Raw genomic sequence first — 12,431 nt, forward strand, 5'->3', positions numbered from 1 at the left:
AATTTTATCTAGGCATGATTTAGTCAGTAAATCTCAAGTATTATCAACCTTAAATTGTTTATTTCCTGAATATCTATCTATTTATTTATTAACTCATTAACTATTTTACCAGACTGCAATGTCTTTAATTGAAAACATGTAAAATGGCTCAGAACATGTACAAGGGCTCAAAAAAGAATTACCTGTAAATAAGGAATGACCTTACAGAGGGACTGTCCAAAGAACCAAGTCTCAGTGATGTCAACAACGAGGGTAGCTGGAAGGCAGGTGATGGTCACAAGCACATCTGCTAGGGAAAGGTTGACTATGAAGTAGTTGGTGACTGTCCTCATGTGGTGGTTCTTCCACACTGCCACGCAGACTGATAGAGAAAAAAGAAAAAGAGATGGGGAATAAACAAAGAGACTAGGCAGCAATGAGGAAAGTCAAGAGAATTAACATGACTGTGAAGTTCTACTCATGCATGTGCTGAAAAACCCATACCTGTGTGTTTAAAGCTGTGCTACTGTCAGTCCATCTGTTAATCTCTGGGAATTTGGAATCTGTGGTTAAAATAAGTTCACTGACCCAACCCCTGTATTTCCTGTTCATAGGGCTGTGCTGTTTATCGTTTGAGTTGCATGCGAAATCAAAGGGCAGCTTCTGATTGATGTTTCTATTCCTTCAGTGTTCAGTATATAGAACAATATCAAGAAATAGTTCCTGGGCTAGGTATAGCAGCACATGTCCTTAATCTTAGCCTTGGAAGGCAGAGGCAGAGGCAGAGGCAGAGGCAGAGGCAGAGGCAGAGGCAGAGGCAGAGGCAGAGGCAGAGGCAGAGGCAGAGGCAGAGGCAGAGGCAGAGGCAGAGGCAGAGGCAGAGGCAGAGGCAGAGGCAGAGGCAGAGGCAGAGGCAGAGGCAGAGGCAGAGGCAGAGGCAGAGGCAGAGGCAGAGGCAGAGGCAGGCAGATCTCTATGAGTTTAAGATTAGCCTGATTTACACACTGAGGTCCAAGTCAGTTAGGGCTACATAATACAACTCTGCCAAAATTAAAATAAAAACTTGATGAGTTGTAGTTGAATGAGGAGAATTAGAATTAGTAATCTTCAAAGAACAGTTATAATCACCTCATTCATGACCTTGATCCATGTCTTTCCACAAATTTGCATTGTGGACAACCAGAAGAAGAAAATATTAACTATTGGAAAGAAAAACAAACAAACAAACAAACAAACAAACTAGCCTACTACTACCTCACCTTAACTCAACCCCACCTTTTGTCAAATACTTAGCCAAATCGTTCATGTACTTATATTGTGCTATTTGGGAAAATCTTACAGGAAGACACCAGGCATATTTGTGTGTGAGAAAATTGAGACAAAAACATTTATTGGACCTGTTAATAACTCACAAAGTATAAATAGTAGTAAGTTCCAAGTGATAATTGTGTCCTTCACCACTTAGTTTGTCTCCACTTTTGAAAACGAAGAGGTAGTAATAGAGTATATTTAAATTCTAGGCTCCAATTCTCTCTTTATTACTCTCAATGGCCACTGAACATCACGCTGAAATCTGACCTGCTTGGCCTCCTTACCACACTGTGGAACCTTCCTTCTTTAATGCTGTGCGGCCCACTCAACTGCTTTTTATGGAAAGAATATCAATTACTGCACACTGTGCCCTCCACCTGTCTGACACATACAAATTTCAAAACCACCAGTTTCGAAATCTATGCCTGCATAGAGTGCTAGCTTCTTCTGCTAATGAATTCCAGTAAATGGAACTGTGAATGTGTTTTCAGGGTATCCTTAGCCTGTTAGGGTTGTCATGGAAATGACGCTGTGATTGGTAACTTTAAGTAGTGGCATTTAAGTGCCCGAGTAAGAACTTATTTTTGACAATCATCTACTATAGAAGGAGTATCTTGTGTATTGTATGCATGCATTACCTGTCAATTAAAAAACCTTAGGCCTATGGCTAAAGCAGGAAATAGAAGTGGAACACCCAGGAGGAAAAAGAATTCTGGGATAGAGCCAGGTGAGAGGTCCAGGGGAAAAGATGTGAGGAGAAGGATGCATGGCACAGGTAACTAGCCATGTGGCAAGATGTAGGTTAAAATAATTGTGTTATTTTGGTTATGATGTAGTCAGATTAGAGCCTAGCTATATGGCCAAGGTATTTTCCAATATATTTTGAGTCTGTGTCTTATTTCTGGGAGGGACTGGGAGGAAGAACCAAAGCTTAACTTCTACAAAATGGTGCTCAACTGACAGCAGTTAGAAGCCAAGCTTACAGCCAGAAAAGGCCTGGGTAAAAAGCAGAAAAAAGTCAGGCTAGTCTGGCCTCTTTAAATGCATACATACATAATACATATACATACATACAAACATACATACATATATATACATACATACATACATGCATACAAACATACATACACACATACATACATACACACATACATACATGCATACATACATACACATACATACATACATACATACACACACACACACACACATAAAATAGACCAAAATAGACCAAAACCAAAGCTTCCCAGAACAGCACAAGATGAGCTGCTGGGAAGGAAGATTCCTAGCCAAGGAGAAGGAGCCTACAGAGAGATAATACAGAATATGGCTTTTTAAAAGAAGCCCCTAGTAAATTTAACAGCAGAACACAGAAGTTGTGGCTTCTCCCAAGGGCAGAGTGGATGAGAAAGAGGCAAAACTGGCCTGAAGTTCAACAATCTACCATTAGAATTTTCGTATCCTGGCAAAAATACATCCACTAGTTGCTAAGGCTGAAATTAGCTCTCACCTCCCAACATGAAATTTAAGAAAATATTTATACTTTGGAAGATTTAGTTTTTGAATACTTCACTCAATCCTTTAACTTCAGCAAGGTGACAGCCAAAGCATCAGGTGGCCTTAATTAGGATACACTCCAATGCTTCCCCTTGAAGGTGATACTGCCAAATATATTATTTTACATAAATATTTGAACTATACATATCTTAGCAACTGGAAAGCACATGCTTATGGATTATAATAAGAAAAATGAATACCAAATAATATTGCTGGGACCTTTTTAATATATGCTAAACTGTGCAAATTAGACCCAGAAAAGAACATGCAGTTAGTTCTCCTAGCCCCCAAGCCTGTTTGGAAGATCTCCCTTGCTTCCTCCTAGCTTTAAGGTGTGGTCTGATGGTAGTTATGGTTGAGTCTGCAAACTTTACATGTGTAGTTCCAATCTCTGCCTCAGTGGTCACATGATGCTCTCCCTTGTCTAGATTTTTGCACAGTCATCTTCTTACAAGATCATATTCATGTGGGGTTACAGGTTCACCCTAGTACAGTGTAACTTCATCTTCACAAATTACATCTCCAATGACCCAATTTCCAAAAAGGATCACCTTTGGCACCTGTAAAGTTGGCTCAGTGGCCAAAGTATCAGCTGCTCTTTAAGAGGACCAAGGATAGATTCCCAGCACCCATGTGGCAGTGGTTTAGAACTGTCTGTAACTCCAGTTCCTGGGGATCTGTGCCCTCCTTTGGCCTCCCCAGGCATCAGATATGCATGGTATACAGAAATACATTCAGGAAAAAAGTCATGCACATAAAACAAAAAATTTAAAAGCATGTATACAAAGAAAGCCACTGTCTGAAACAATAGAAACCAGGATTTCACTGTATCTTCTGCAGTTAAGGGGCAACATTGAACAGTAGCTATAATGAATTTAAAGTATTTAAAGACCACTGTTATGCCTGTTCTCCCAGTCTTTTCATCTCTGGCTAAATCCATAAGATTCTCACATATTTCTGTCATTCTGTATCACTTGCCATTGGTCCCTATATTATGAAGACATTCTAGGTTATCAGTAATGACTCTCAATGAGCCATATGTAAATGCAAGCGTTTCTATATTTAGTATGTTGAGCAAAGAAGAAGACTGCTGTGTTTTCTATCTTAGTGTCATGACATAGTGCTATACCTATTGATGATGGCATTGCTCAACCTGTATCAGAGACACTTCTTTTTGCAGTGGATGGTAACTAACAGAGACCCAAACTAGACAGTGTGCTGAGTGACATACTCATTGCAACACTCATTCCTAAAAGGGATGTCTTCATCAAACCCCTCTCAGGAAGGCTCAGGGATCTACGTGAATGAAGTAGAGGGAGAAAGATTATAAGGTAGGGAGATGCTGGATCACTCCAAGGATACAGTATATTCCAGACAAAGCAGGATTGATGCACATGCCAACTCAGAGACTGTGGCAGCACAGAGATAGGTTGAAGGCAGAGAGGGTCCCAGCACTGAGAGGGGAAGGGACCACTAAATCCAACAACTGACCAAAAAGCCATTTTAATAGGGTGACACTGGTTATATCAACAATACTCCAGTGTAGGCTCTATGCCCAGGAGCACTGGGCAAAACAAAACTATAGATTTGTTTTTCTTTTTGGAGTATGTGTGTGTGTGTGTGTGTAAGAGAGAGAGAGAGAGAGAGAGAGAGAGAGAGAGAGAGAGAGAGAGAGAGAGAGAGAGAGAGAATGAAAGAATGAGAGATGATCAAAATATATGAAAAAAAAAAAGCATAGACTGTTGCCGACCATATTAAGATAGGCATTCTCATCTCAATTAACATAATTACCTCCAGAGCTACCTGGGACTATACCACCAATCAAAGAAAACACATGGTGGGACTCATGGTTCTAGCTGCATATGTAACAGAGGATGGCCTTGTCGGTCATCAATGGGAGGAGAGGCCCTTGGTCCTGTGAAGGTTCTATGCCCCAGTATAGGGAACTGCCAGGGCCAGAAAGCAGGAGTGGGTGAATTGGGGAGCAGGGGGGAGGGGGGAAGGGGTAAGGGATAGGGGGTTTTAGGAGGGGAAACTAGGAAAGGGGATAACATTTGAAATGTAAATAAAGAAAATATCTAATAAAAAATTTTTAAAAAAAGAAACTCCCTCACAAACACTTTGCCCAGAGGCTTGTCTCTGGTGATTCTAAATGCTGTAAAATTGAAATTCAGCATTAATCATTACACATTATTACAGTAGAGGTTAACAAAAGGGAAAAATCAATAAAGAATATTGTCAGGAGAGTCCTGGAGCAGTTTATGTTAGAGCTTTATGTTAGGTTGTATTATTCTGCCACTAAAAAATAAGGGTAGTGTTTGTATTATGCCCATTCAAATATTTATAGATTATGACTTTGCTTACCCACAAGGCCTTGCTTCTCTTGAACTTTCACCATTTTTCTTATACATAGTAAGGTAGCTCCACTCCTCATTGCCCTGGCCTTGCTTGTGTAAACATTCCACATTGTCAGGACCTGTTTCTAAATGGCCTGTTAATGACACACAACCCTATAGGTATGTTTCCTGATCTGTGCACATGTGAGTTTGTTTACTCACTCTTTCAAGACCAAAAGGTACAATAGTAACCATTTTCTTCTTCTACAGCATGCCAAACTCATCCAAAACTAGATTCAAGCCTTTACTCAGATTTAATATTTCTCTGAAATGTAATATCCTCTCTTTTCCCCAGTGACCAATGCTTGAAATCTCCACAATGTCTTCCACCTGTCATGTTTTTTTTTTTTTCCCTACTCCTATTGAAAGCATCCAGTGTCACTGTAACCATTAGCAACAGCAATGTCATGCCCCTCTGAGAGCTCCTGGCAAAACATCTGCTTTTATCTTTATGGACAGTGTTCTTTGATCACATACTCTAGTTACATTAACTCTTTAATTTTCACCGGAACCATCTCTGTGGAAGATGTAGGTTATCTCTGTTTGTTGAATTAATTTTTAATTAAATACTTTCCCACTCATTGTCCCCTCCAATTCCTGCCACATGCCCCTGCTCCTCAAATTCATTGCTTCTCTTACTTTAATTATTATTATACATATGCATAAATATATCAATGTGACATGTCAAGTGTGTCTAATGTTCTTGGATATATTTTGGGGGATCACATTGCATTAGATAATCAATTGTGGGCTCAACCCAGTGGAAGACTAGTTCTGTCTAGTAGAGCATACCTGCCTGTAGTTCTTTTCTAGGGGTGAAAATCTGTGATGTCTTCCCCTTCCTGTTGACATATATAATGCTATTGCCATTCTTCATGTCTTATTTAGGCATCCATATGGACAAATCATCATTGATATAGCTTCCCTGTCATTTTAGGATGCAATAGCACAGCATATTACAGCATTGCATTTTTTACACTGCTCTTGACAAATATCTCCTCAGCTTTAGGTATGGGGTTTGTGCTGTTGATGTGCCAGTTTGTCCTGAGAACTTTATGATCACTGTTCTTTGTATTTTAACCAGTTGTAGCTTTCACTAATGGTCTTCTTTGTTCCAAAGAGAAGCTTCTTTCATAAGGGGTGATAGCTATACATATTTGTGAGTTCATGGAGAAGTGTTTAGACTTAGAAATTATACTAGCTTAGGATGGTGGTAGTAGTGGGTTCCTTTCTATTCATGACCTCAACAGCCCCAGGTATTTGACTATGTTTACACTACTCGGCCTGATTTCCTTCCTGTTGAGTAGACCTTAAAATCCAATTAGATATCTTTTGTTACTGCCAAGATATGAATGCCACTCTTGTACCTGTAGGGATATCTTACCATTATGGTCACTGTAATGGTTCATATTTATAGGCATCACAGCTGTGTAGGATTATTGGTTTCTTCCCTTCCTTGGCAACAGTCCTCAGAGAAGAGACACTGTATCATATTCAGTTTGACTCTTTTGAGCCTTGAGTTTAAAGTGCACAGTGTCTTCAGAAATAGAAATTTATGCTCAACTTCTAGGAGGCAACCAAGAGCAGATACAGCCATATTGTTTTGGGGAGTCTTTTGGACATACTGGGCCAACAACTCAAAAAAATTTCCCATGTCTGGTAATGGGGTATGTGTCAGTCTATGATTATTAAGGGGAGCATTATCACTCTAAGTAGCATAATTTTATTGAACGTATACATATATACTAATACACACGTCATGTAATTTCAGGAAAATATGGAATAATATGATTCTTCATGAGATTTTCAAATATTCTTGATGCCACTTATCCTTCTTCCCTCTCTCTTATTCAATATACACACCCTCCTGCCTCACCCACATTTCTTCCATTTTCCCCTTCATAGCACCTGGATCCCTTTATTTCTCTCTTTAGCACTCCCTTATCCCATGGTCCAGTTTTACCTTCTTGGTTTCTGTGGCTACTCCAGCTTATACACTCACATCTGAATATTTAAAACAAGGAAAGAAAAGGAGGGAAGATATGTGCCTCTTGTCTTTCTGAATCTACATGACTCAGTATAACATTTTCAATTTCCATTGTTTATCTGCAAATTTCATTATCTTTTTTTTTACAGATAAAGAATATCCTATAGTGCATATGACCACATTTTCATTATTCATTCATCAGTTGAAGGACATTAAAATGGTTGTTTGCCTTCCCTAGCCATTATAAATAGAGTGGCAATGAACATGTCCAAGCAAGTATCTATGAAGTAGGATATTGAGTTCTTGGGTATAAGCCAAGGAGATGTACAGCTGGGTCATATGGTAGATTTATTTTAGCCTGTGAAAAAATTCTCCACATTGATTTCAAGAGTGGCTACACCAGTTTTCAATTTGAGCCACGATAAATGAGAGCCCTATTTCTTCACAGTCTCTCCAGCACTGGTTCTGAGTGGTTTTTTTGACCTTAGACATTTTTACAGGGGTGAGATGAAATCTCAAAGTTGTTTTAATTTTTATTTCTCTAATTACTAAAGATGATGGACATCTTTTGAGATATTTTATAGCCATTTCTATTTCTCCTATTGAAAACTAGTCATATGGATATGACTCTGGCTGGCTGGTCATCTCAGTTCCTCTGGCTCAAAACTCCTTTCCAGGCTAATTAACTCTAGCTTCTCTTTATCTGCCTCCCTTGAATTGCTCTGCTTGCCCTTGTACTAACTTTAGTAACATGTGCTAATCTTCCATATCTTTCTAATTCTCTGGGATTAAAGGTATGAGCTAAGGGCTGAGCCACACCATAACACAATCTCAGGGTTCACAGTATGATCAAGTATCCTGCAACATTTATGTCATTCTGTGTCTTTAATGTTATTAGTTCCCTTATGAAGTTGGCACTATAGAGTTGGGTGCATGTATGTTTAGGTTGTAATGTTTTCTTTTGTTAAATGTGCCCTTTATTAAAATAATGCCTCCTTTATTTCTTCTGATTTGTTTTAGTCTGCTTGGTTCCAGGTCCCATTTGATTAAAATATATATATATATATATTTTTTTTTGTCAATCCTTTCACTCTACAGTTGCACCTATTTTTTAAAGCTAAAGTGTATTTTTTAAAAAAGAAAACAGAAAGATGAATTTAGTTTCTTAACCCATTCACCCTGAGACTGAAGAGCTGAGACTGTAGACTTCTGTTGGTTTTGTGTCTGATGTGGACATAGAGAGGGATGAAAATTAACATAGGACCTTCAAGTTATGGTGGATAAGGCCTGCCTGGGAGGGAAGAAATCAGGTGGACAAAGGGGGCTTGGCTGGCACTCAGTATGTGAATTCTAGTCCAAACCAGGAGTATGAAGACTATGTGGGTAGGGGCTTACTAGATAATGCCTGTGAACTGGATATTGGACCTGGGCTAGATCTAAGAAAAGTACAATATGAGTAGGATCAGGAACACTTAGTGCACTGGGCCATGGTATAAATTATTTGGTGACAGACTGGATCTGGGAGTTGTATTCAGCATGTAAAGGATGAAGTTGAGTGGGCACAGAAAGCCTGGACTGGCACATGGGATGTGTGCCCAAGTCTGAAGCCTGGTGATCACATGAGTGTGGTTCACCATAATAGGCCTGGACACTGAATGTGGGGCCTAGGCTAGATTCTAGTATTGTGGAGGGTTTGTGATGGGTAGAATTAGATGGACTCACTAGGATGAGTCTCAGTGCAAGATATACAGTTGGCTAGAAGATGGAAATATAGCAGAAAGGATGAAGTCAGGTGACTGTAGCAGGGCTGGGCTGGTACTAAGCACCTAGAACTAGATCTGTAGAAGTGTTTCTTGCTTTGGAGATTTGTTCTTTCCCTTTTGGGGTAATTATTTGTATCTCTGTTTAATATTATCTCCACTTCTCAGGGTGTAAATGACTGAATGGTATTTGGTGTTCAATCTTGGGGCCACTCTTGGTTTGCCTGTGGAAATCTAGGGTAGTCTTAGAGATATGTGACAGTCTGGTCAGACTCTACATGAAATGGGATCCCCAGCAAGGTTGTGGGTGGTGTGAATGGCAGGCAGGCAGACAGAAGGGGAAGTGTGTCTGGAGACTTCCAGGTTCTTCGAGAGGGTAACAGTGGGATGCAGATGTTTGGTAGAGTGGTAGGTGGGACTACAAGCAGATAGATGGAAAATGGAGTTCCCAGGTAATCTTCCTACTACTGGAATCTAGTGGGATTGTATCCATCTACCAGAGCCCCCAGTGAAACACACAGAAAATCAGTGAATGTGTGGCATCTCACTTGCTTGTTAAGTATCGTGGTGGTTTGAATATGCTTGGCCCATGGAGTGGCACTAGGTGGTGTAGCTTTGTTGACATTTGTGTGGTTTTGTTGGAGAAAGTGTGTCACTGTGGGGGTGGGCTTTGAGACCTTACTTCTAGCTTTCTGGAAACCAGTCAGTCTTCTCCTGTTTGCCTTTGGAACAAGATGTAGAACTCTCAGCTTCCCCAGTGATATGTCTGCCTAGACACTGTCATGCTCCCACCTTGATGCCAATGGACTGAACCTCTGAACCTGTAAGCCAGCCCCAGTGTTAGACGTTGTTCCTCACAAAAGTTGTCTTGGTTATGGTGTCTCTTCATAGCAATGAAACAGTAGCTAAGACAAATATCATAAGTGCATAAAGCATTAGTCTCAGGGTTCCCAACATACAAAAGGACAAGGCAGGAAGATTGCAAGTTTCAGGACAGCCTGGGCTACATATGTAGACCCAAAAACAAAAACAGCAGAAACACAAAAAGTTTAAGCTGGTATATTTTATGTTATAGATTTTTATCACAATTTACAGAATTGTCTCTGAAGATAAAAAAATCCATAAAAATAGTTGCAACATAATAACATCTTTCTGAAAATTTTTGTATGACAATATCTTTTATGAATTTACCTTATTTGAAACCGATAAGTACAAGTTGATAACTATATGTAATAATGGGGGAGTGCAGTATTTTAAATATATGTATTATTGTATAATGGTTAAAATAATACAAGTGTATCTGTTCACTCACATAGCTGCTATTTATGGTAAAACTTTATAATTTTTTCTCGTAATTTTTAAAAATTAGAGTACATTATAGCTCCCTGTTAATGTCCTGCTATGCACAAGTTCACCTGAACGTCCCTCTTCCCCAGCTATGACTAGTAAACATGGATCGATATTTCCTCATTCACTGTTACCGTATCTTCTTAGCTCCTGTAGGTGCTATCCTAGTCTCCTTGATTATGAGATCATCTGAGTTTTTTTTTTCAGATTACTCATATGAATGAGACCATGTAAACTTGTCTTTATGTCCATTGCTTATTTCAACTAAAATTACAATCTCAAGCTCCATCCGTATTGTTGAAAATAAAGGATTTTTGGAGCCTTTGTAGCATTTCATTTTGCTTATGTAACATTTTCTTCATTCATCCCTCGATTATTGGGCACTTTGGTTATCCCTATTTCTTGACAGATATGAATGGTGAAACAGTTAACATGGCAGCACACATCTCTTGGACTCATAATTTCATTTCTTTTTGGTATTTATTAGAAGTGGACTTCTAGAAAACTTCAAACCTCCTAGGAGCTGAAGTTGTGTAAGAAAACTTGTGCATGATCCACCTTTCCCAGGTAAATTGTTTCTTCTCTTTCTCTCCTTCTCCTAGCACTCAGCCACCTGCAAATCCACAAGCTCGGTTTCATACACAGAACCAGCAAACACACCATCTTCATGTACCACCTATCTTTCCATCTTTCCTGGATGAGTTGCCATCTCTTTCCTAGACTCACTGCTGTCTACAGATCCACAAGTCTAGTCAGATCTGGGTCTGGGACCCTCCTTCATTTATGAACACTCTTTGCCTTTCTCAGGGATAAGCCCCCTTATTTGTAGTCCATTCAGAGTGGTCAGCCTTGAAATCATACATACATACATACATACATACATACATACATACATACATACAAAAATGAACTCAGGAGAACACACATACACATGAATAAATACACACATGAATAAATGTACACATGCATAAATACACACATGCATAAATACACACACATGCATAACTAAACACATACACACACGTAACAATAATAAATAAAAGAGGCTATCAACTTGAAGGGTAGGAGGCTTGGGAGGGACACAAGGGAGGGTGGCTGAGAGGGGCTGAAGAGAGGAAAGGGAGAGGGAAAGTTATGTAATTCTATTTCAATTAAAAACATTTAAAAATTAACAATTACAGTCTCATTGTGCTAATGTAGTATCAAAGAGAGAAAACATGATTTATTGTAGAAACTTTCATTGTGTTCAGTGAAAATAAGAATTATCTAAAACACAAAATTGAAGCATAGATCAGCAGTGTAGGTATTTACACATTGTCTTATAGATATTCTAATGAGATATTACAACTTTATTCTTTTCTAATTTGCAGCTATATATAGAATATGCATTGAGACACTTAAGAAGACAATCTCTCATCTACATTCATATAAAGTATTAACCATTTCAAGAAATTTGTAAAAAAGAGTGTAGTTCCATCTAGTACCACCAAGTGTCAGTGGAAGCCTTTGGAGTCACCTACCTTGGCATCTCAAGGAAGTTTTCAACTTTGAATCAATTGTAACTTTTATTATAATGTGGAAATTAATATGTCCATTTAAAGTCACATTTCACATGACAGAAAGAATGCTGACAGAAGAATAAACCATCCTGTGCAATCTCAATTTATGAAAATGAGTTAGTCAAGATGAAATAATGCAAAAGCCAGCAACAAAATCTAGGTGGTGGAGCCTGCAGTTAACCTTTTCAGTATCCTGTATTGAGTCATTCATGGAATAACTAGGGGGTAGATATAGGAACCCAGGAAGTCATCAGTATATCCCTAATTCTAATATACCACTAAGGCCCTTTCCATGTCTGTGGCCCTCCTTATTTGTAATTTTGGTTTTAATGCCCGTCTCCATATGTAACAATAGACCTGTCATATCAACCCTTATCCACCTCCCCACTTAGGCAAAGTTCTCTATATCTCTCTTGCTCAGAAACATTACACAAACAGTGTTTCCATTTTTACATGCTTCATGGCTGGATTCTTGTCATAAGTGCAACTGAATTATTATGAATTTGTCAACCAAATTTTCAATTAATATTAATAA

At 38.9% G+C, this 12,431-nt stretch overlaps 1 protein-coding gene across 1 annotated transcript in view; it reads right to left on the reverse strand.

Moving 5' to 3' along the window:
• The window catches only part of Hcrtr2 (hypocretin receptor 2), a 96,128-nt gene that overhangs the window by 35,877 nt on the left and 47,820 nt on the right, over nt 1-12,431 (reverse strand). The window contains exon 2 of the mRNA XM_021172745.3: nt 183-361. Within this exon, the coding sequence (XP_021028404.1) occupies nt 183-361 (179 nt within the window). The remainder of the gene's footprint in view (nt 1-182; nt 362-12,431) is intronic.

The sequence above is a fragment of the Mus caroli genome, unplaced genomic scaffold (assembly GCF_978045245.1).
Source record: "Mus caroli unplaced genomic scaffold, Mus_caroli_1 scaffold_11, whole genome shotgun sequence".
In the NCBI taxonomy this organism is placed as follows: Eukaryota; Metazoa; Chordata; class Mammalia; order Rodentia; family Muridae; genus Mus; species Mus caroli.